General features: G+C 61.3%; 1 protein-coding gene across 9 annotated transcripts in view; it reads left to right on the top strand.

Annotated features, from left to right (window-relative positions):
- Positions 1-23,080, top strand: part of KIFC3 (kinesin family member C3) — a 35,503-nt gene that overhangs the window by 11,676 nt on the left and 747 nt on the right. For 7 of the 9 annotated variants that reach the window (XM_070061960.2, XM_070061961.2, XM_070061963.2 and 4 more), the window contains 16 exons: positions 2,425-2,627; positions 13,692-13,757; positions 14,160-14,318; positions 14,416-14,655; positions 15,062-15,235; positions 15,703-15,850; positions 16,382-16,512; positions 17,421-17,532; positions 19,130-19,311; positions 20,232-20,336; positions 20,640-20,770; positions 21,067-21,190; positions 21,660-21,789; positions 21,870-22,099; positions 22,296-22,430; positions 22,742-22,850. In XM_070061960.2, coding sequence (XP_069918061.1) covers positions 2,425-2,627; positions 13,692-13,757; positions 14,160-14,318; positions 14,416-14,655; positions 15,062-15,235; positions 15,703-15,850; positions 16,382-16,512; positions 17,421-17,532; positions 19,130-19,311; positions 20,232-20,336; positions 20,640-20,770; positions 21,067-21,190; positions 21,660-21,789; positions 21,870-22,099; positions 22,296-22,430; positions 22,742-22,850 — 2,379 coding nt within the window. Of the gene's footprint in view, positions 1-2,424; positions 2,628-13,691; positions 13,758-14,159; positions 14,319-14,415; positions 14,656-15,061; positions 15,236-15,256; positions 15,319-15,702; positions 15,851-16,381; positions 16,513-17,420; positions 17,533-19,129; positions 19,312-20,231; positions 20,337-20,639; positions 20,771-21,066; positions 21,191-21,659; positions 21,790-21,869; positions 22,100-22,295; positions 22,431-22,741; positions 22,851-23,080 lie in introns of those variants that run through there. The other 2 variants (XM_070061965.2, XM_089319378.1) reach the window with 2 other exon arrangements.

The following is a 23,080-nucleotide window of genomic DNA, read 5'->3' as shown; positions in this document are numbered from 1 at the left end:
AAAGCAGGGCAGGGCGGCAGCCGCGCAGGCGCCACTGCCTCTCCCCTGGTGTCCTGCCGTCGCGGGGGTCCGCAGTGTCCTAGGATAGGGCTCTGATTCTGCTGCCTTGAGACCCAGAAAAAGCTGATGGCTCCACTCTTCTCTGGCAAGGCCGCGATGGCATCCAGATGGCTGCGGTTCTGGAAGATTCTGTAGTCTTCCATCCCGTAGTCTCACAGGTCCGTGCCGGGGCTCCCAAGAGCAAGCCTGAGCCCAGCATCCTCAGGGCGCTCACAGGGGAGGCCAAGAACGGGCAGACGGAGCAAATGGAGCCGGCCTCCAGCTGCCGCCGCAGGTTAACCTGTGTGTCTGAACTTGCCAGGGCTGCAGGGAGCCGTTCCCTCTCTGAGGCAGTGCCGAGCCGTGCTCGCCTGTCTCTGCCCGGGCCTGTGGCGCCCAGCAGCAGGTGCAGGGCCTGGGAAAGGCGGACATCCCCCAGCTGGCAGGTCGGCTTCCTTTATCAGGCAGCAGAGGCTCCGGGAAGAGAAAGACTAATCCAAGCTAAGAGTGAGGACCGACTCCTGTCTGGTCCCAGCCCGGGGTCTCCCAGGGACAGTACCCCAGGAGGACCTCTGAGGTCCCCGCTCTTTGACCACTGGCCTTCCATGCGAATGCAGCATCCTGGGCCCCAGGGCCCTGTTCCGCCCGCCCGAGTGTTCCTTTGATCTCACCTTGTCCTACCTGTGCTTCCTCTGGGGACCTCCTGTAGCATCAAGATCTTTTCTCCCCACCCCTCTCATCCCTAGTAGCCCCTGGTCCCCAGTCGGCACCCTGCACCTGCGTGTGGGCCGTGCTGAGGTCAGGAGGCACCTGCTCAGGGGGGGCTTCCAGGTGTTTCCGAGGCTCCCGTGGTCGAAGCAGTGGCCCTGACACAGGGCTCCCTGGTCTCGTCTCAGCCCTGTGGCCTGCAGTCCCCTACAGGCTCCGGGCTCCATTCCCAAGGTTGTCTTTTGAGCAAGCTGCATTGTCCCCACTTCCTGGGGGGAGGGGGGACCCCCACGGGGCCCCTCCCGTGCATCTCTTAGGTGCCAGCCTCAGCTCTGGGGCCAAGTCCAGCGTGTTCCCTCTCAAACCCCCGCAGCCTACGGACAGCATGCGGGTCACATGCCACCCACGGCAGCCCCATGTGCAGGCCTGGAAGCATCTGGCTTCCCTCACTCCCTCTGGAACACATCACAGAAGTCCGGCCAGCTCCGTGTGACACGCATGCTGTGTCACGTGCAGGCCACACAGCCAGGGTTCCTGTCCAACCAGGGACTGCTCCAGCCCTGGCTCTCTGCAAGGAGGGAGAAGCTGGCATGCGTGCACCCTTCCTGCTCTCTCCAGGGAGCCTCTCTTCACCTCTCCTGCCTCCCACCTGTCCGCCTGCCTACCCGGCGGTGCCCAGCCTGCAGCCCCACCGGGGTGGCCTCCCTGCCGCCCAGTCTGTTGGTCTCCGTGGAGCCGTGAACGAACACACTTGCTGCCTCCCATCAAGGCTGCCAGCTGGGTCAGGTGCAGGTGGCTTTGTTCACAGAGGCGCGGAGCCTGCCCACTCCAAACAAAGCCCAGAAGCCCTGGGGCTCCAGGCGGAGTGGGGAGGCCAGCAGGTTCCCCTCTGAACTGCCCGCCAGGCCCCCATTGGCACTGCCTGAGGGAGGAGGCAAAGCCCCTGCCCTCCCCCTCTGTCCTGTGCCCGGCTCTGTCCCCTGCGTGCCAGCTCCTCACTGCAGAGCTGCAGACACACACGTGCTGTGACGAGCTTGCTGGGCTCCGTCAGCGGGCCTCGGACTCCTCGGGCCTCGATGCTCTGTCCCGCATCTGTCTGTCTGTCTCCCACTCCTGGTGGCAGGATAGTGGAAGGCTGTGGGAGGAGGAGGACTCAGCTGGGGCCCTGCCCAGCTCTGAATTGATCATCTTGTACCTGTACAGTCCCCACGTGCCCCTGGCCCGGCTGCACGTGCTGGTCTGTCTCTGCCTCCTGGCCCCTGTGTCCCTGGTACCCACACTCATTGCCCTAGCTCTGCCTCCGTGCACCGGTGGGGAGCCCCACTCCTCTGCAGGACTCTCGAGGGGGGGTGAGGTGTGAAGAAGTCATGTCTCCTGTTCTTCCTCAGCCACGATTCCTTGCAGACTGGCCCTGGAGAGGGACTGGCCCATCAGGCCTGGAGTGCAGGCTCTGAGAGGGGTCTTCATCCCCCGGAAGCTGCCCGTGGAGGCGGCTTTCCCCGAGGAGGGCCCCGGATGGCCTGGCTGACCCCTGCTGCCGCTGCCTGCGGCTCCCCCGGGTCCCCCAGGTCCTCTGCTTGCGTCCCCTGACGTCCCTGACAGCCTGCCCTGCCGTGAGGTCCTCCACCAGGCTGGGACCTCCGCCGCCCCACTGATCAGCCACTACTTTGCTCGTAGGTGGGCGGCTCTTTGGCAGCGGGAGGTGCTCGAGCCTGTCGGGGTCGCCAGGGGCGGCCCCTGTTGTGCACAGGATGGTGGAAGCCATGTCCCAGCTGCAGGAGGAGAAGGCCCAGCTGCAGGAGGAGCTGGTGGTCCTGCGGGAGAGGCTGGCCCTCCACGACAGCGACCAGCAAGTCGCAGCCGCCCAGCTGCAGAACCAGGTACCTGGGGAGGCTGGGCCAGGCGGAAGCCACTGCCCTCCTGGGGAACAGGTCAGAGGCCATTGCTCAGGACAGCAGGGTCTCTGCTCTTGGCCCGGCACCACCTAGAGGGTGAGGCGGGGCTACACAGGGCCCTGGTGTGACCGTCTCGGGTCTGGGAGGCAGCAGGTCTTCGCGTGCTGGCTCCTGCTCCTGCTGAGCCGGGTGGGCCCTCTCAGGGGCACCCTTCTCACCCTGTGTCTGCCTCTTCTGCACTTCCCCGCTGCTTTGCCGGCTCTGGGACTATCTGCCCGCCGAGGGCCTCCTCGTGGCCAGCTCTGTCCCGCTGTCTGCTTGTGTGAGCCTCTTTCGTGCTGGGTGGGCGGGCGTGGCCCTGCCCCGTGGAGGCTGCAGGCTTCAGGAAGAGGGTCATTTGTTCCGTGCACACGTGTATGGTGAGGGGAGTGATGAGGGCGCTGCAGGAGGGACACACGCGCGTGCACACACACACAACACACACACACACACACACGGCGGTGAGGGCTTAGCCCCTGGGGAAAAGCAGTGCTGGAACTGAGACCAGCACAGAGCTGAGGGAAGTACATTCTGTGCTCAGGGAAAGCCAGTGCAAAGGGACTGTGGCAGCAGGAGAGCCATGGCTCTGGGTGCTGTGGGCTTGGTCCAGGGCTCCCCTGCAGGTTGTGTGTCCGGCCCGAGGCGGGAGCTCAGCAGCAGTTCTGCCTTCCCCAGCCCTGCCCAGGTTAGGCAAGCCAGGCACTCCTCTTCCCAGACAGCTCTGCGTGTTCCTTCTTCCCCGAGCTTTGTTGAGATTCCGTTCATGCGCCGTAGATTCTGTCCCTCTGGGACAGACAGCTCCCTGTTCATGAGTGTGCACCCCTCCCCGCTCTGATTCCAACCCAACTTAGTTGCCCTCCCTGCCCCCCCCTCCCAGCCAAAGGTAGGTTCACAGTCAGCCCCTGTTCCCCTGCCCCCAGCCCCTGGCAACCCTTAACCCACTTGCTCTGTTTATGGGTTTTCCTTTTCCGAACATTTCCTGTAAATGAAGTCATAGTAACTTGTGGCCTTTTGTGACTTTAAGCAAATTAAAAAGCAAACGTTTCTTCCTCTAATTAGCACCACGAACTTTTTAGGAGGGAAGGTGGAGGTGAAGCAGCCCAGCTGCCCTGGCGCCTGTGGTCCCCAGCGCCCCAGCCTGCGCCCCCGATGACTTGGGAGTTCCCAGTGGTCCCCGGTCCCGGCTCAGGTTGTCTGTGGACGTTCTGACCGCCGGCTGTTTCCCGGGATTTCTCAGGGGATGCCCCTGAAGCCTCAGGTCTCGGAGCTGCTCTCTGGAGGGTCTGGCCCTGTGCAGGTGCAGCTGGAGCCAAGGTCAGAGTCTGACTTCGGCTCCACTCACCGGCTCTGTGCGCCTGGGTAGTTAATTAGCACTCTGTGCCTCTGTTTCTTTCTTTCTTTTCTTAAAGATTTATTTATTTATTTGAAAGTCAGAGTTACACGGAGGGAGAAAGAGAGGCAGAGAGAGAGAGAGAGAGGTCTTCCACCCACTGGTTTACTTCCCGGTTGGCTGCAACGGCCAGAGCTGCGCCGATCCGAAGCCAGGAGCCAGGAGCTTCTTCTGGGTCTCCCACATGGGTGCAGGGGCCCAAGCACTTGGATCATCTTCCACTGCTTTCCCAGGCCATAGCAGAGAGCTGGATTGGAAGTGGAGCAGCCAGGACTCAAACCGGCACCCATATGGGATGCCAGCACTTCGGGCCAGGGTGTTAACACAGCACCAGCCCCGCCTCCATTTCCTCATCTGCAAAATGGGCTTAATAACAGTCCCTGGACGAGGTGGTCCCTGGTGAGTGCCCACCACCATCCGGGGTAGCGTTGCAGACTTGTGATGGTCTGGGCAGGAGTCCTACCCTGGCCCTGCCATCCGGAGCTGTAGGAAGTCACTTCCCCTCCGAGCCTTCCTTTCCCAGTCTCTGATCTGGGGCTAAGCGTTGCTTGTGGTTGGGGAGCAGACCAGCTGTGAGAGTGGACAGAGAAGGGGGTGGCAAACTGTGGGTGTGGTGCCCAGCGGGGTCACTGCCGGGTGCTCTGTCTGACGGTCTGAATGTTGCTCCCCGAAGGAGAGCCCCCGACGGCGCCTCCACCTTGCTTTTCCTGGCCTCGGCCCCAGCCTGTCCAGACTCGCCCCCCACCCCACCTGGCTGCTTTGTCTTGCTGCAGATCCTGGTGGGGTGGGGGCGCCCTGCCAGCATCAGCCAGACCTGAGTCAGTGCTGCATCTGCCACTTAGCAGTCAGGTGACCGCTCGAAGGTTGCTTAACCAAGGCTAACCCTCCGGAAGCTCGGACGGTGCGGATAATCATACCTGCCTGACGGGCTGTCGGAGCTGACTCAGCCGGTGCGGCTGCCGGCGCAGCTCTGGGGGGTTGCGGAGTCTCTAAGGCTGAGTTGGGGAGTCGGGGGGTGGGGGGGTGCATGGTGTGCACTGGGAGCACTCAGGCCAAAGGATTGCAGCCCTGGACCACGCCCTGGCGGCCGTGACTTCCTGCCCTCTTCGGGGGGGGGGGGGTGGTCCCTGGAGCAAAGCCTCCAGGTTCCTTCCCATGTTCCGTGCCGCCCAGACCGTGGCCCTCCCCACCTCCTCCTCTCCCACCTCTAGATAGAACCGTAAAAATCGCCCCTCAGGGCGGGCATCCGGCTGCACAGAGAGGACACCTGCAGCCCACATGGGAGCGCCTGGGCACGATGCGCAGCTGCGGCTGCTGGCTCCTGCTTCCTGCTAACGCACACCCCTGGAGGCGGCAGTGACAGCTCCAGTGACTGGGTTCCTGTCACCTATGGGAGACCGGGATCGTCTCTCTGCCTCGCAAATAAAATATTTTACAAATTGTTCTCAGAGGGCACGGACTGGAAAACTAGATCTTGCCCTTTAAAATGTATAATGTGGCCTTAAAAAGTTTCATTCATTCATTCATTCATTCATTTGAAAGGCAGAATCACAGAGAGAGAGAGACAGAGAAAGAGAGAGAAAATCTTCCATCTGCTGGCTCACTTCCCAGATGACTACAACAGCCAGGGCTGGGCCAAAGCCAGGAGCCAGGAGCTTCTTCTGAGTCTCCCACATGAGTGCAGGGGCCCAAGCGCCATCTTCTACTGCTTTCCCGGGCACATTAGCAGGGAGCTGGATCGGAAGTGGAGCAGCCAGGACCTGAACTGGAGCCCATATGGGATGCCGGCATCGCAGGTGGCAGCTTTATCTGCTGCACCACAACACTGGCCCCTGCCTGCGTTTTTGTAAAACAATTGGAGAATACATGTAACACCAAACATTCCATCTTAGCCCTGGTGAAGCCTCAGCTGAGTGGCATTGAGGCGATTCACGTTTTTGTGCGACTCTCACCACTGTCCAGCTCCTCCCCAAGCCGCGACCCAAACTCTGTCTCCAGCAAATAGGTTTCCCACCCTCCGCCCCCCAGCACAGCTCCACTCTACTTCCTGTGGCTCGGAACATCCTCTGGGTCCAGCCTCCGGGTGGCATCCCACAGCGGTCGTCCTGGCACCGGCTCATTCCCCCCGCCAGTTCAGGTTCCCGCGTGGCGTCGGTGTCAGACTCTGGCCCCGCCGTGTGTCTCACTTACCCGTCCACCCACGGACAGGATGCCAGACCCTTCGGCCCTTACAGGTAGCAGTGCTGGGTACACTGGGGCGAGCTTGTCCCCGAGTCCTCGCCTGCAGTTACCCGGAAGTGGGGTTGCTGGCCCGCATGGTGACTCTGCTTTTCCTCTGTGAGGGAGCCGCCGTATAGTGTCCCACCGCGGCTGCGGCGTCTTACGCTCCCCCCGGCAGTGCAGGAGGGGCCCAGGCTCTCCTCATCCTCACCAGCACCTGCTGTTGTGTTATTTCTTGTAACAGCCGCCCTAATGGAGTTAACCTTTGATCGGAAATGTCGCTTGCAGGTATTTCTCTCCAATTCCGTGGGTTGCCTTTTTACTCTGTTGATAAACTCCTTTGTCATAAAAATGTTTTCAATTCCGGTGAAGTCCAGCCTATCCATTTTTTTTCTTTATCATCCATGCTGTTGGTGTCCTACCCAAGAAATCTTCAAATCCAATGTCACGAAGTCTCTTCCTGTGTTTTCTTTGAAGAGCTAAGCGTTTGACAGGGTCGCTCTCGGGTTTTGGTCTCGGATGTATTTGAGGTGAACTGTGTGTGCTGGCGAGGGTCAGGGGCCCACTGCCTTCTTTCGCATGTGGATGCCCGGTTTTCCCAGCACCGTTTGTGAGAAGACTCTTTGCTCCCCTGGGATGATCTCAGCGTCCTTGTTGAAAATCGCTTCGCTGTATCGGTGAGGGGTTACTCTTGGGCTCTGTATTCTATCCCATTGGCCTGCATGTTGGTTTTAATGGCAGCCCCATGCTGTTTTGATGACAGTAGCTTTGTAGTAAGTTTTTCAAGCAGGAAGTGTGACATCTCTACCTTTGTTCTTTTTCAAGATTGTTTTGATTCTTTGATGCCCCTTGAAATTCCATATGAATTTTAGGATGGATTTTTCTACGTCTTCAGAAGCCATTGTTGGGCTTTTGATAGGGACTGCAGTGGACCTATGGAATGCTTTTGGTGCTATTGACATCTCAACGATATTAAGTCTCCTAATCCACGAACATGGGATGCCTTTCCATTTGTTGGTGTCTTCTTTAATCCCTTTCAGCAACATTTTGTGGTTTTCAGTGTAAAAGTCTTTTACATCCTTTTGTGCTATTTTGTTCCTTTTAATGCTGTCATAAATGGGATCATGTTCTTAATTCCTTTCGGGGTGGTTCTTTGCTAGTTACAGAAATGCAGTGGATTTTTGTGTGTTTTTGTATCTTGCACATTTGCTGAATTTGGCTGTTAGTCCTAATTGGCCTGATTTGTAAAATCAATTTGGTTGCCTACATTTAAATTTTTTTAATTTATTTATTTGGAAAGCAGAGCTGCAGAGCGAGAAGGAGAGAGAGAGAGACAGACAGACAGACAGACACACACACACAGAAAGAGAAGTCTTCCATCTATTGGTTCACTCCCCAAATGGCCAGGATAGTCAGGGCTAGGACAGGCTGAAGCCAGGACCACGGAATTCCATCCAGATCTCCCACATGCTTGGCAGGGGCCTGAGTATTTGGGCCATCATCTGTTGCCTTCTCAGGTACATAGCAAGGAGCTGGATCAGAAGTGGAACAGCCAGGACTCAAACTGGCGTGGCTTCCAGAGACTCTAAAGTGGGATGCAGACATCCTAATCAGCATCCTAACCATGGTGCCAAATGCCTGCCCCAGTTGCCAACATTTAAATATTAGTGAAGGTCACATAAAAATCTGGGCTTTATGGTCAGCATTGTGGCAGAGTGGGTTAAACCATTGCATGTGACACCAGCAGCCAGTCTCACAATGCTGGTCCGAATCCCACCTCCTCCACTTCCAGTCCAGCTTCCTGATAATGTACCTAGGAACGCAGCAGAAGATGGCCCAAGTACTTGGGTTCCACCACCCATGTGGGAGACCCAGATGGAATTCCAGGCTCCTGGCTTTGGCCTGGCTGAGACTTGGCTGTTGCAGCCATTTGGGGAGTGAGCCAGCAGATGGATAATCTCTCTCTCTCTCTCTCTCTCTCTCTCCTCTGTCCTCTGTCTCTTCCTCTCTATGTCTTTCCCTGTCTGTTGCTCTGCCTTTCAAACAAATAATTACTTAAAAAAATCTGGACTTCCTTTGTGCACTAGGATGCTGGGAGAGGTGGTCTTTGGGGCCGACTCTCTCCCCGGCACCTGCTGCCTAGAGTGCTGTAGCAGCTCCCACCCTGGGCAGAGTGAGCTTCCCTCAGCGTGCCCCGGCCCCACCACCCTGCCCACCTCGCACCCTGCTTACCAGCCTCACCCATAGATACCACTCTGCCTGGTGGTCCCGGGCACACAGTATTCATCCTACATGCGTTTACTGCACACCTACTATGTGCCAGCCACCATCATTTGGCCCTGAGCACCACGGACAGCTCCCTGCCATCCCGGGCCCTTCATTCCAGCAGTAGGAGCCACTGAGCGCTGGGCCCTGTCCTGAGTACATCACCCGTGTCATCTCATTCAGTCCTCACAATAAGGTAGATGAGGAAACCAAAAGGCACTGAGCGGTTAAGGGGCTTGTTCAAGGTCACTGCAGGGGAACCCCAGGCAGCCTGGCTCAAGATCCCTGCTCTCGGTGCGGTGAAGACTTGGCCGAGGAGGTGGTGTGGACACAGCCAGGAGCAGGCCTGCTGAGAGCGGGAGTGTTGGGGGGACGGGGCAGGGTGGCTCCCAGGGGGTGCTCCTGAGGCTTCTGGGCTCAGCAGCTCCTCCACAGAGGGGGGTCGGGGGTGGTGGGCAGGGAGCCCGTCTTTCCTGGGAAGACGGCTGAGGACCCTGACGCCAGGCTCTGTGGGTGGTAGAGCCTTAATCAGCGGGTTATTTGCCATGATAAGAGGCTGCCCGCCCCGGGCAGACGGCTGAGAACACACAGAGCGAGCGCCCGCCGCGCCCTCTGCTGAGTTGGCTCTGCCCCACGCCGACAGCACTCCCTCTCCCCGCACCCCCGCTCCCCGCTGAGCCCGGCAGGGCTGAAGCCCCATCCCACGACTGGCTTTTTCAGGCTGTGGAGGAGGGTGGGCTTGGGTGGGGGCACCAGCCGGCTCGGCCCCTCCAGGACCCTGGGGCATAGCTGCGCTGGCAGCGTCCACAGGCTGCACGCCCCAGTCCTGCTCCTGGGCTCTGGAACGCTGTCCGGCCAAGCAGTCAGTGAGCACCCACCGGGTTCTGGCCCCTCCCACCTCAGGCTGACGCCCACAGTGGGTGTCGGAGCACCTTCAGGGCTCCCCGCGCCTCCGGAAGCAGACCGCATTGATGAAGTCAAAGATCCTTCTCCTGGGCCAGGCCGCCCGTGGGTGCCCCTGCTCTGCTGCTCGCCTCCCGGGACAAGCCCGGGGATGGCTTAGCATCCCGCATCTCTGTCCTGGGGTCTTCTACCGCTCTCCCCTAAACCTGTGCTGTTCCAGCCGCTTCCTGTCGGGTGTCCCTGGGAGAGCCCAGCCAGGGCCCAGGAGCACCCAGGTTCTATCTGTGACGCAAGGAGGGAGCAGGCAGGTGGCGGCCGGCACTTTCACTGCCCTGGCATCTGATACTGGGCAGTGCTGGGCGCTGCAGAGAGCTGCAACTGGAACGTGGCTGGTGCAGCCGAGGCAGCCGCCTCTCGGGGGAGGAGTGGGCTTGGGGGCTCCTGACCCTGTCAGAGGAAGTGCACCCACTTACTTCAGTCAGTGTGCAAGAGGAACACATACATCTTTTCTTATGTATATGGGCTTGTAGTTTTTATTTTAGAGATTTACTTATTTGAAAGGCGTAGTGATGGGTGGGGGGTGGCGGGTGGGGGGAGAGAGAAACAGAGAGGACTTCCATCCACTAGTTTACTCCCCAAATGGCCACAGTGGCTGGGGCTGCACTAAGCTGAAGCCAGGAGCCTGGCATGTGGGTGGCAGGGGCCTAAGCACCTGAGCCACCCTCTGCTGCCTTCCCAGGCACACTAGCTGGATCGGAAGTGGCTCTGCCGGGACTTGAACCAGAGCTCCCATACGGGATGCCCACACCACAAGTGGTGGCCCAACCTGCCGCCCCACAATGCCAGCCCCAAGGAACGTATATGCTCTGAGACTTAGAAATTCTGAAAAGAACAAAGAATTTGCCAGCTGTAATCCTACAACCCAGAGCTCCTCCGCCTCTGTACCACACAGGCAGTTTTTTCCAGGTTGTTCTTTGACGTGGTGTGTCGATGAGCCTTTCCCCATGCCACTGAGAACTCCTGGTGAACATAGTTGTAATGACTGCATAACAGCCCAAGAAGCAGATTCTCATACATCGCTTAACTTAGCTAACTACTCCCCTGTGGTGCGTATCCAGTGTATTCCCAGCTGGACGCTAGGGGGCGCCAGGAAGAGGGCTTATGGGTCGCAAGCAGAGAAGTGGAAGTAGCTTTGCTCTCTGCTGGTCAGTGACACTGTGTCCAATCAGGAATGGACAGTGGAGGTGGCGACAGACGCAGCCTACGTGGGCCCAGCCTTTAGGTCCCCTGCTTGTCCACCAGGAGGCGTTGTGCCTCCCAGCCCCTCAGCGGAATCTTGTGTCTTGAAACTACCCCCCCCACCCCCCACCCCCGCAACCCTCCCCTGCACTAAACCACAAGTGAGCCGTGCTGGGGCCACTTTTTTTTTTTTTTTTAATGAGAAATTTTCATTTATCATTTTTTTTGACAGGCAGAGTTAGACAGTGAGAGAGAGACAGAGAGAAAGGTCTTCCTCCTGTTGGTTCACCCCCCAAATGGCCACTGTGGCCGGCGCGCTACGCCGATCCGAAGCCAGGAGCCAGGTGCTTCCTCCTGGTCTCCAAGGCAGGTGCAGGGCCCAAGGACCTGGGTCATCCTCCATTGCACTCCCGGGCCACAGCAGAGAGCTGGACTGGAAGAGGGGCAACCGGGACAGAATCCAGTGCCCCAACCAGGACTAGAACTTGGGGTGCTGGCGCCACAGGCGGAGGATTAACCTAGTGAGCCGCGGCGCCGGGCTATCTTTTTTTTTTTAAGATTTTATTTATTTGAGAGGTAGAACTACAGACAGTGAGATGGAGAGACAGAGAGAAAGGTGTCCCCTCTGTTGGCTCACTCTCCATGTGGCCACAATGGCTGGAGCTGTGCCAATCCAAAGCCAGGAGCCAGGAGCCTCCTCCGGGTCTCCCACGTGGGTGCAGGGCCCAAGCACTTGGGCCATCCTCCACTGCCCTCCCGGGCCACAGCAGAGAGCTGGACTGGAAGAGGAGCAGCCAGGACTAGAACCGACACCCATATAGGAAGGATGCCGGCGCCACAGGCAGAGGATTAATCCACTGCGCCATGGCGCTGGCCCCTTATCATTTGTTTTCATTGTGTGTGAAAGGCTGGGAGACAGAGAAAGATCTTTCTGCTGGTTTACTCCCCAGATGCCCACAACAGCTGGGGCCAAAGTCAGGAGCCAGAAACTCAATGCAGGTCTCTCATGCGGGTGGCGGGGACCCACGTGCTGCCTCTGAGGGTGCACATCAGCAGGGAGCTGGGTGGGACGCTGAGCCGGGACACTGACACAGGTGCAGGGTCCCACGCGGCGTCTGTCAAACTCTGGCCCCCGGGCTCGCTTTCTCACTGAGGTAGGAACAGGTGCCATGGGTCATCTCCCTCCTGCCAGCTCAGAGAAGCAGGGGCCCGACCCCTGTGGTCCCGCTGCCCTCTCCCGCCCCCAGAGACACTGACCCCACAGCGGAGAGCGGCCCACACACTGCCATTGGATGGCGTCACGGCCACATTAAGCAGGGAGATTTTCACACGCACACCCACACCCTGCAATCAAGTGTCAGGCTGCTCTGCACAGGTTAGTCTGGCACACGTTGTGGCGCCCCCTAGTGGGTCTCGGCATCTAGTCCTATAGAGCCCCTTGCCGGTGCCACCTGTTGCATTTGCCAGCTGCTCATTACTATAGTAAAGCATTTAGGGCTGGCTAACTTGAGGAGAGAAGAGGTTGATATTGGAAATTGTATTTATTTGAAAAGCAGAATTGCATTGTGGGTGGGAGGGAAGATACGGGGGGGAGGAGGCTATTGTGGTTCATAAGCTGTACTTTGGAAATTTATGCTCATTAAATAAAAAAAAATTTAAAAAAGCAGAATTACATAGAAACAGAGAAAGACATCTCCCATCTGTTGGTTCATTCCCCCAAACAGTCCGAACCCAGGAACCTTGGATCACCATCTGGTCTCCCACATGGGTGCAGGGGCCCAAGCACGTAGACCCTTTTCCGCTTCTTTCCCAGGTGCAGGGAATTGGGTTGGAAGTCGATCAGCCAGGACTCGAACTGGTGCCCATGATGGCTCTGCAGGCAGCATCTTTATTTTTTTTTTTTTTGATTTATTTATTTATTTGAAAGGCAGAGTTGCAGAGAGGCAGAGCTAGAATCAGAGAGAGAGAGAGAGGGAAGGAGAGAGAGAGAGAGATGTCCTCCATCCGCTGGCCCACTCCCAAATGGCCGCAACAGCTGGGGCCGGGGCTTGTGAGACCCACAGACAGCCTCTTAACCCATTGCGCTGAGTGCTGGCCCCAGGAGAAAGGTTTAGTTTGCTTCTTGCTGACAGAGCACAGAGTGTCGCATGGCGAGAGACAGGGAGCCTGTGAGGCCGTCTATAGGTGGGAGGTCTGCCCCGCCCCGCCCATAAAGCCACTAGGATTCAACCTCGAGGCCCTGCCCCAGTGTCCTGATCCAGTTTCATCGCTTTCCAAAGACCCTGCCTCTGCACACGGCAGTCAGAGCAAGCTCACGCCTCTCACTGCCGTTAGCGTCCGCCTCGCGGAGTTCCGGGGGACAAATCGTATTCAAACAACGGCCCCGGTGGCCGTGAGAGCCCAGTGCCTCCACGCCAGCTGGTGTACGCGTCCTGAGCCATCACACAGCGGTCCTGCCACACACTGCACATTTTCCAAGGGGAAGTATGGACGTCACAGAATGTTCTGGAACAAAAGCCCCAAACATGCCCAGCTGAAGGCTGGTGCCAGAGCCTTTGTGTGTCTGGGTTATTTCCCGAGGAGAGGCTCCTGGGGACGGGTTGATGTGAGGCCAGAGTCAGGGCCCTTGGGGAAGGGGACAGCTCCAGGGACGAGGGCGCTGCCCGGGATCAGTGCTCCGTGGGGACAGGGGTGTGTGTGGGGGGGTCCTCCCCTCCGCCAGGCCCTGGATGAGCCAGGTCCTCTCTCCTACAGGAAACCACTCAGAGTCTAAGATTCCCGGGGCTGGGCCAGGATAGATCGACCTTGCTAAGAAAGAAAATACACAATTGCCTAGGCAAAGGACCTGGGAGGGGGCCCGAGTCCCGAAGAGCTAGGGTTGGCTCGGTGCACAGCGGGCAGCCGGAGGTGCCCGAGGCTTGAACGCAGGGAGGCCCCAGGCTGTGGGCTGGAGGGGAGGACCAAGGCCCTGTGACCCTGGCTTTGCCCTGCAGGTGGAAAACCTGAAGGAGAAGCTCATCAGCCAGGCCCAAGAAGTGAGCCGACTTCGATCAGAGCTGGTGAGGCTCCAGGGCGCCCCCTGGGGGCGGGGAGCTGCACCATCCTTTCCCCATCAAAAACACATCGGGAACGCGGGCTCAGCTGCTAGTCCTCGGGGGTCATGTGGTCCCCGCAGGGAGGGGAGCGGATCGCTGGCTGACATAAAATAGGAGTGTGAACCCTGTGCATAAATATGACTTCTCGGCACTTTCACACTCAGGAAACTAGGCCAGGTGGGGGGTGGGGCAGGAGGCCCCTCCTGGCCGCCTCTCTTCCTCTCTGCCGCCTGTCTCTGGGTTTCTCTCCATGTCCTGCTCTCTCACATTTCTCCTTTTTCTTTCCTCCTCCTCGGGCCCTTGCCTGCTGTTTGTCCGCCCCTCTGCCCCCTCCACATGCCTCCCCTGGGCCCCGGCCCTCCGCAGGGAGGCACCGACTTGGAGAAGCTGCGGGACCGGCTGACGGTGGAGAATGAGCGGCTGAGGCAGGAGCTGCGGCGCTGTGAGGCTGAGCTGCAGGGGCTGCGGGCACAGCCGGCCGTGGCGGCGGCGGCAGCGCCCTGCCCGGGCTGCGAACACAGCCAGGTAAGCCGGCCCCACACCCCGGCCCCGGTCGGTCCCGGAGGGTCCGGCTCCTCCTCACTGCGAACGCAGCCCCTCACGGCGGCCCGCGCCCCCGCAGGAGAGCGCCCAGCTCCGGGACAAGCTGTCCCAGCTGCAGCTGGAAGTGGCGGAGAACAAAGGCGTGCTGTCCGAGCTGAACCTGGAGGTGCAGCAGAAGACGGACCGGCTGGCCGAGGTGGAGCTGCGCCTCAAGGACTGCCTGGCCGAGAAGGCGCAGGAGGAGGAGCGGCTCAGCCGGCGCCTGCGCGACAGCCACGAGACCATCGCCAGCCTGCGGGCCCAGTCCCCGCCTGTCAAGGTGAGCCTCACCTGCGCCTGGGCCCAGGGCAGGGCAGCCTCGAGAGAGGGGCGTGTCGTGGGGATAAAACAGGTGTGGGTATTTAATGGACTCGGTCCCGTGCTGCACTGGGCCTTGCCCTTTTCTGCAGCTGGCCAGGGCCGGAGAAAGTGTCCACACCCAGTGCTCGGGTGCCCGCGTGTGCCCTCTGGGTTCTGCCCTTCTCCTCTGTTCTGTGCCCAGGTGGGAGTCACAGCTGGGCTCGTAGCAGGCTCTCATTAAAATGAGAAGATTCCAGTGCGTTCTGGAAAGCCAGGACCCCAGGCTGCTCTCGCTTTTTTCCCCCCGGGGCTCTTGATGGGGCCCCTCGAGGCTCCCCTCCCGTGGCCACCTCCCAGGGCCCCACACGCCTGCCCTCGCCTTGCAGTATGTCATCAAGACGGTGGAGGTGGAGTCGCCCAAGACCAGGCAGGCGCTCAGCGAGTCCCAGGCCCGGAACCAGCACCTGCAGGAGCAGGTGGCCATGCAGCGGCAGGTGCTGAAGGAGATGGAGCAGCAGCTGCAGAGCTCACACCAGCTGACCACGCAGCTCCGTGCACAGGTGGGTGGGGGCTGGGACGGCCAGTGGCTAAGCATGCTGGGACGGGCCAGTGCCTTCTCTCCCTCCTGACCCTGTGACCAAGGGCAAGATTTGTCTCTGTTTCCTCATCTGTAATGCGCTCTGCTCCCAGCGCCCACGGTGGGCCCTCTGGGACGCGACCAGCAGAGGTTCAGGCCCGGTGTGCTCCATCAACACCACGGGGCTTGAGTTCTCCTGACTCCCCCAGGGCCCGGCCCAGGCGGGGCTGGGGCCCATGGCAGGGGGTGAGGGGTGGAGAGGTGGGACGGTGGTGGCAGCTACATGGAGTTCACAGCCGTGGGCCCGGGAGAGAGAAGCCGGTTGACCCTGCTACCGCGTGTGCTTGTGCAGGAGGGGGGTGTGGTGTTGGTGAGGGGCGGGGCTCCCCTTCTTGTACCTTCCCCCACCACATTCCACGGCCCTGAGCTTCCTCATGGCCCGGCCGCCAGATTGCCATGTACGAGGCGGAGCTGGAGCGGGCGCACGGACAGATGCTGGAGGAGATGCAGTCCCTGGAGGAGGACAAGAACCGGGCCATCGAAGAGGCCTTTGCCAGAGCCCAGGTGGAAATGAAGGCCGTGCACGAGAACCTGGCAGGTGAGGCGGTCGCTGGAGCCCTGCCCGCCCCTGACCTCGCCGCGGCCCCTCCCACCCCGCCCGAGCCCTGCCCACCGCCCCCACTCCGCCGTGGCCCCTTCTACCCCGCCCGAGCCCTGCCCACCGCCCCCGCTCCGCCTTGGCCCTCCCACCCCGGCCGAGCCCTGCCCACCGCCCCCCACCTCGCCGCGGCCCCTCCCACCGCGCCTGAGTCCTGCCCGCCCCCAACCCCGCCGCGGCCCCTTCCACCCAGCCCGAGCCCTGCCCACCGCCCCCCACCTCGCCGCGGCCCTTCCCACCCCGGCCGAGCCCTGCCCACCGCCCCCCACCCCGCCGCGGCCCCTTCTACCCCGCCCGAGCCCTGCCCAACCGCCCCCGACCTCGCCGCGGCCCCTCCCACCCCGCCCGAGCCCTGCCCACTGCCCCCTACCTCGCGGCGGCCCCTCCCACCCCGCCCGAGCCCTGCCCACCGCCCCCACTCCGCCGCGGCCCTCCCTCCCCGCCAGCCTCACTCCCCTCGCGTCCCCGCAGGCGTCCGGACCAACCTCCTGACGCTGCAGCCGGCGCTGCGGACCCTCACCAACGACTACAACGGGCTCAAGCGGCAGGTGCGCGGCTTCCCCCTGCTGCTGCAGGAGGCCCTCCGGAGTGTCAAGGCTGAAGTGAGTGCGGGGGCTGGGTCAGGGGCTGGGAGAGGCACTGGGGCCTTGGGGCAGGCGCAGCATCCACTCGGGACTGGTTCCCGAATTCACAGACACTTCCGCAGCTCCCACACGCTGGCCATGGCCAGCTATCTGCCTGCAGGCTATTCTGTTGTACACGTGTGACCGTGGCCATAGACCTACTGCATGTTCTCACGTGTGCTAGGTTTCACTTTGAAAACTGGACTTACAGGGTGCGAATAGCCCAGGTCTCTTAAATGCCTCCCACGTGCAAGCCCTTGGCTCCCTGAATTCGCCCGCAGGGCTCTGCAGAGTAGACCGCGGGTTCTTCTGTAAGCAGTGCTGAGCGGTGCGCAGCTCGGGGAAAGTCAAAGCCTGCGCCAGGTGCCGAGGAGCCCCGCAGCCGCCTGCGTTGAGCCCGTTGGTGTCTGCGTCTCCCTTCATAATAACAAAGGAGGACACACGGGGTTGGGGCTTCCGCATCTCTCTCCCCCTCTGAAGTGTACCTGGGAGACCTGAACTCCACCACCTCGTAGACTCGCGTTCGGTGGTGTCAGCCCCACGCTGCAGGTGAGGGGGCTGAGGCCGTTGTCTCAGGCGCCCCAGCTGTTCTGCTGGAGCTGGGATTTGTGCCTAGCTGAACGCTGTTGCCGTCGGGTGCTGGTGCTGCACCCTGCACAGGGCAGGGTAACTGGGAAGCAGTGGCTCAGTTTCTTCACCTGTAAAGTGGGAATGTAGTAGCACCGCCACCTGAGGGGTCACTGGGAAAAGGTGACATAGGACAGCGCGTGTCAGTCAGACCCTCAGCCCACAGCGGGAGGCAGGGTGCACCCCTGGTGGGTGGGCGGCGGGGCGAGCCAGGCCGGGGAGCCGGCCCCCCACAGCTGTGCCCGTGCCCCCGCCCCCAGATCGGCCAGGCCATCGAGGAGGTCAACAGCAACAACCAGGAGCTGCTGCGCAAGTACCGCCGGGAACTGCAGCTGCGCAAGAAGTGCCACAATGAGCTCGTGCGGCTGAAAGGTGACCATGACCACCAGGCGGGCCGGGCCGGGGCGGGCAGCACGGTGCTGCCCCACGGAGGAGCTAGACCAGGACACGGAGCCGCAGAGCGGTCAGGGAACATGCTCCAGGCCGTGTGGCGGAGAACGGTCTGCCTCGGGCGTGTGCAGCGCTGAAGCCCCCGCCCAGCGCCCGCAGCAGTTCACTCCCCGGGGCCCTGGGTAGTGGCAGCTGGGTTGCCACTTGTTCTCACCCGGGGCCTGCACGGAAGCCTGGGTGCTCTGTGCCAGGTGCTGCCGCCCCAGAGGTGCCGTCCCTGCCCTCATGGTGCTCACCTTGGCTGGGAGAATGGACAGTGACTGTCACCCAGGGGACCCTAACTGTGTTCCCTTACGAAAGAGCCGGGAGGCGCTCTGACAGCCCCTGGTATGGGACAGATGTCGGTGTGTAGGGGGTTCCTGGAGGAGGCAGAGCTGTAACTGACACCTGGCCTGTGAGCTGGACGGGGACTAGGAGGGGAAGGAAGGGGGAGCCATGTTGGGGGGGGTGCTGGGATTCCACGAGTGGGTTGGAAGCAAGGGGTGCGTGACCAGCTCATGCTGCCAGACACCCTTGGGTGCCCCAGTGTCTCTGCCCAGCTGTCTGCCTGCCTCCTGGCCTGATGGCCGAGCCCTTCTAGATTGACCAGAAAACGTCCTTGGCTCATCAAGGCTCAAGCTGCTCGATGAGGGGTGAGGAAGCCAAGATCCAGAGGGCAAGGCCTCTTCTCAGGCTGGGGCGGTGCCGGAGCCCCGCCAGCGCCACCCACCTTTCCTCCCAGCCCCAAGGCAGAGCCCCCAGGCCTGCATTGCTCAAAGGCATACCACAGTGCAGGGGACGGATGACGGTCCTGGGAGGGGGGCTCCTGGATCTCTCGCCTTCCTGGAATGCCAGAGGGTACCAGTGTGAAGGCCATGTGGTTTATTTTATTTTTCGAAGATTGATTTATTTGAAAGGCAGAGTTAGAGGCAGAGAGAGAGGTCTTCCATCTACTGGTTCATTCTCCAAATGGCTGCAATAGCTGCAGCTGCGCCGATCTGAAGCCAGGAGCCTGGAGCTGCTTCTGGGTCTCCCACGGGGGTGCAGCGGCCCAAGGACTTGGACCATCTTCTGCTTTCCCAGACTATTAGGGAGCTGGATTGGAAGTGGAGCAGCCGTAACTCGAACTTGTACCCATATGGTTTTATCCACTACACCCCAGCACCACCCCCGGCTTTGTACTTTTTAAATATTTGTCGGAGATGCAGAGAGAAAAGAGACAAAAAGACCTTCCCTCCACTGGTTCACTCTCCAGGTGGCTGCAACAGCCAGTGCTGGGCCAGGCAGAAGCCAGGAGCCTGCAGCTCCATCCAGGTCTCCCACCAGGTGCAGGGGCCCAAGCACTTGGGCCATCCTCTGCTGCTTTCCCAGGTGCTTTAGCAGGGAGCTGGGTCAGAAGTGGAGCAGCTGGCACTCAAACCAGTGCCCACATGGGAGCCTCATTGCACGCAGAGGCTTAGCCCACTGCGCCAAGATGCCAGCCTTGGCAGTCTGCTCTAGACCCAGCCTGGGCCCTTCTCTCCACCCCCAACCAACTCAGGGAACATCCGGGTGATTGCTCGTGTCCGGCCAGTCACCAAAGAGGATGGGGAAGGCCCGGAGGCGACCAACGCAGTGACCTTCGACCCTGATGACGACTCCATCATCCACCTGCTGCACAAGGGCAAGCCCGTGTCCTTTGAGCTGGACAAGGTCTTCTCGCCGTGGGCCTCGCAGCAGGACGTGAGTGCAGCCCAGAGGGACAGACTCGTGGGGAGAGCCAGACAGAAGGCGGTGGGGACGAGTGAGAAGCAAAGACTGAGGGTCTCAGAAGCCTCCCATGGGAAGGGCCGGGTTGCATGCAGCCTACCCAACCCATGTGTCTGAGGCCCCGCCCACCCATGTGGCTCCTCCCATTTATGTGATCCAGGGCCCCTAAGCCCCCTCTCCTGCCAAGAATACCCTCTTTTGTGGTTAAAGATTTATTTATTTGCTTCCAGCTGCTGGTTCACCCCCTAAATGGCTGCAATAAAGCCGGGGCTGGGCCAGGCTGAAGCCAGGAACCAGGAGCTTCTTCCGGGTCTCCCATGCGCGTGTAGGGACCCAAGCACTTGGGCCATCTTCCACTGCTTTCCCAGGCCATTAGCAGGGAGCTGGGTGGGAAGTGGAGTAGCTGGGACATGAACTGGCACCCATATGGGATGCCTGTGCTGCAGGCTGTGGCTTAACCCACTGTGCTACAGCACTGGTCCCAAGGATACCCTCTTGTATCAGTCCCCTGGATCTTGCTAGGGCTTCTGTCCCTCAGGTACATGGGTGCTGTGTAGTCTCTGCATCCCCCTTTCTCTGCCACACCCAGTCCCCCGGGCCTGTCCTGCCTGCGCCCTCCTGTTCCCACGTCCGCCCCTTTGCTCCTGCACGGTCTGCTGGCGGCAGGCCCTGGAGGTACAGGTGCAGGCAGGTGCCTACCTCTGCCTTCATGCACTGAGCTGCACCGGGGACCACGCACTGGCGTTGATGGCAGCACCCCGGCTGCCCACCAGTGTCCAGCACGGGGGGCTGGAGAGCAGGGAGCGTCAGCAGGGCCACAGGCCGTGGTGTTGCTGGGGGCGAGTGGGCTTGGAGCTGGCGGGGCCCCACAGTCCGTCACACTCCTCTCCCAGGTGTTCCAGGAGGTGCAGGCCCTGGTCACCTCCTGCATCGACGGCTTCAATGTCTGCATCTTCGCCTATGGCCAGACGGGCGCTGGCAAGACGTACACCATGGAGGTAGGTGCTGCCTGCGGGGCACCCCTCACGGACACCGGGGTTCTGCACAGCGTGTGTTTTGCCTCAGGAGCAGAGGCCCCGAGACCCCAGGCCACTTTAAACTGGGGCCTAGGCAGCAGTTGCTGCCGCCAGTGGAGGGGGCGTTTGGGGGACATGACCAGCAGGCAGGGAGGTGCTCTGGGTAGGGAGGCTCCCCTGGAGTGGTGGCCGAGGGGCTTGGGGGCAGCAGATGCCACGTGAGCATGGCACAGCCCCTCCCCCCCCCCCGAGAGGCCTGGCTCACGGGGCCCTTTCCTTCTTTAGGGAACCCCCGAGAACCCTGGCATCAACCAGCGGGCACTGCAGCTGCTCTTCTCCGAGGTGCAGGAGAAGGCGTCCGACTGGGAGTACAACATCACCGTCAGCGCCGCCGAGATCTACAACGAGGTCCTCAGGTGCAGGCGCCAGCCCCACAGGCGGCTGTGGGCACCGCTGGGGACTGGACAAGAGGGACTGTGGAGGGGGGCTCTCCTTGTGGGCTGCAGGGGCAGTGGTGCACAGCAGACAGCAGCTGAGGCTCTGCCCACAGAGCTGCTCACTGTGGAGGCAGGAATGGCGCCATCTACAGGACTCTTGGGGAACAGCAGAGTGCAAGGGAGCAGCTGGAGGAGCAGGGACCTAGGTGGGGAGCTAGGAGAGGCCTCACCTGGGAGGAAGGAGTAACCGCCCTCCCCCGGCCCCGCCCCTCCAGGGACCTGCTGGGGAAGGAGCCTCAGGAGAAGCTGGAGATCCGGCTGTGCCCAGATGGCAGTGGGCAGCTGTATGTGCCAGGACTGACCGAGTTCCGGGTGCAGAGTGTGGACGACATCAACAAGGTGTGTGGCTGGGGGGCTCTGGGGGAAATGCTGGGGAGACCCTGGGCCCACGCAGAGCTGCTGTGGACCAGGACGAAGCCAGGTTCCACGGCAGCTTCTGCCCTGCCCTGTGTGACTCGGGCCTGCCCCTGTCCGCTCTGAGCCTGTTTGCTCCTCTCCGGTGTGGAAGGGCGGGCGTCTGCGGCAGTGATGTCCACGTGCCATAGCAGTTTCCAGGCCCGATTGCTCTGCTTCCCCTCCACTTCCCTGTTAATGTGGCTCCTGAGAGCAACAGGCGATGGCTCAAGTACTTGGGTCCTTAGTGTGCCCCTGGGAGACCTGGGTTGAGTTCCAGGCTCCTGGCTTTGGCCTGGCCCTGCCCTGGCTGTTGTGGGCATTGAGGGACCGATGTCCCTCAGCTGGGAGATGTCTGCGAGGGGCGTTGGGGCCAGGGCGATTCCGAAGACCTGTTCTGAACCCTGTGCCCCAGGTGTTCGAGTTCGGCCACACCAACCGCACGACGGAGTTCACCAACCTGAATGAGCACAGCTCCCGCTCGCACGCCCTGCTCATCGTGACGGTGCGGGGCACGGACTGCAGCACGGGCCTGCGCACCACGGGTGAGCGCCAGACCCTGGGCAGCCTGGGCGGAGGCCCCCCGCGGCAGGCAGCCCTGACCTGGCTGGCACCCTCCCTGCAGGGAAGCTGAACCTGGTGGACCTGGCTGGCTCAGAGCGCGTGGGCAAGTCGGGAGCCGAGGGCAGCCGCCTGCGGGAGGCGCAGCACATCAACAAGTCGCTGTCGGCGCTGGGGGACGTCATCGCCGCCCTGCGCTCGCGCCAGGGCCATGTGCCCTTCCGCAACTCCAAGCTCACCTACCTGCTGCAGGACTCGCTCAGCGGCGACAGCAAGACCCTCATGGTGGTGCAGGTGGGCACCCGTCATGGGCTGGCACCAAGACGCGTTCCGTGCCCCCCGTGCCCCCGCCCCGGAGCACCACGCTCCTGAGTCAGTGATGTGTGTGCCTCGCACACCCTCCTCCCTCCCCTCCTCGGAATCACTGTCCCTCTGGTGCTACGGGGGTGGCTGGCTGGCCTGGGGGTGGGCTGACCACTCTGTTCCCCAGGTGTCCCCTGTGGAGAAAAACACCAGCGAGACGCTCTACTCGCTCAAGTTTGCCGAGCGGGTACGCTCTGTGGAGCTGGGCCCTGGGGCTCGGCGCACAGAGCTGGGGTCCTGGTCCAGCCAGGAGCATCTGGAGGTAAGGGAACCACCCCAGGCCCATCTCGGGCTGGCCCGGGGCAGGAGGGGCGTGAGCAGCAGGAAGGGGCTTAGGGGACCGACTGGGCCTGTGGGTGAAGGGGGTGGAGCTAGAACGAACCCAGATGCCGCAGCTCTTTAGTCCAGATCTGTCATGGTCAGGGAGGCCTGCAGGCCTGGCACACGGAGTACCAGCGTCTCACTTAACGAGAGCCCGTCTCAGGGAGCATAAGAGTTAATACACCCATTCTACAGATGAGGAAACTGAGGTTTGGGGAGGGAGGCCCAGCCATTGTCCTCCTCCATTCACAGTGGGAGCCAGCTTGCCAGGCACCGCAGCCCTCAGCACGTGCCCACTCAGCCCCCGGCTCAGGGACCACGAGCCGTGCGGGCTCCATCCGAAGGAAGCTGCAGCCCTCGGGTAAGCCCCCAACCCTACCCCCTCCATCATCACAGCCCCCAGGTGCCCTACCTGGGTGGGCTTTTCTAGTCTCTGAACCTCTGTCACCCTGTCCCCTGCCCTGCAGCGTCGGGCACACAGCGCTGGGTCCACTTTACGAAAGGAGGGAGGGGCCGGTGTGAGGAGCAGCCCAGCCCTCCTGCTGCCTAACTGGGGCTGGCCGGGCTCGGGGAGCAGGCCAGGGACCCCTA

The sequence above is a fragment of the Oryctolagus cuniculus genome, chromosome 18 (assembly GCF_051225735.1).
Source record: "Oryctolagus cuniculus isolate XC-2025 breed Fujian yellow rabbit chromosome 18, ASM5122573v1, whole genome shotgun sequence".
Lineage (NCBI taxonomy): Eukaryota > Metazoa > Chordata > Mammalia > Lagomorpha > Leporidae > Oryctolagus > Oryctolagus cuniculus.
Note: the sequence above shows the minus strand (reverse complement) of the source record. Positions and strands in the feature narration are given on the sequence as shown.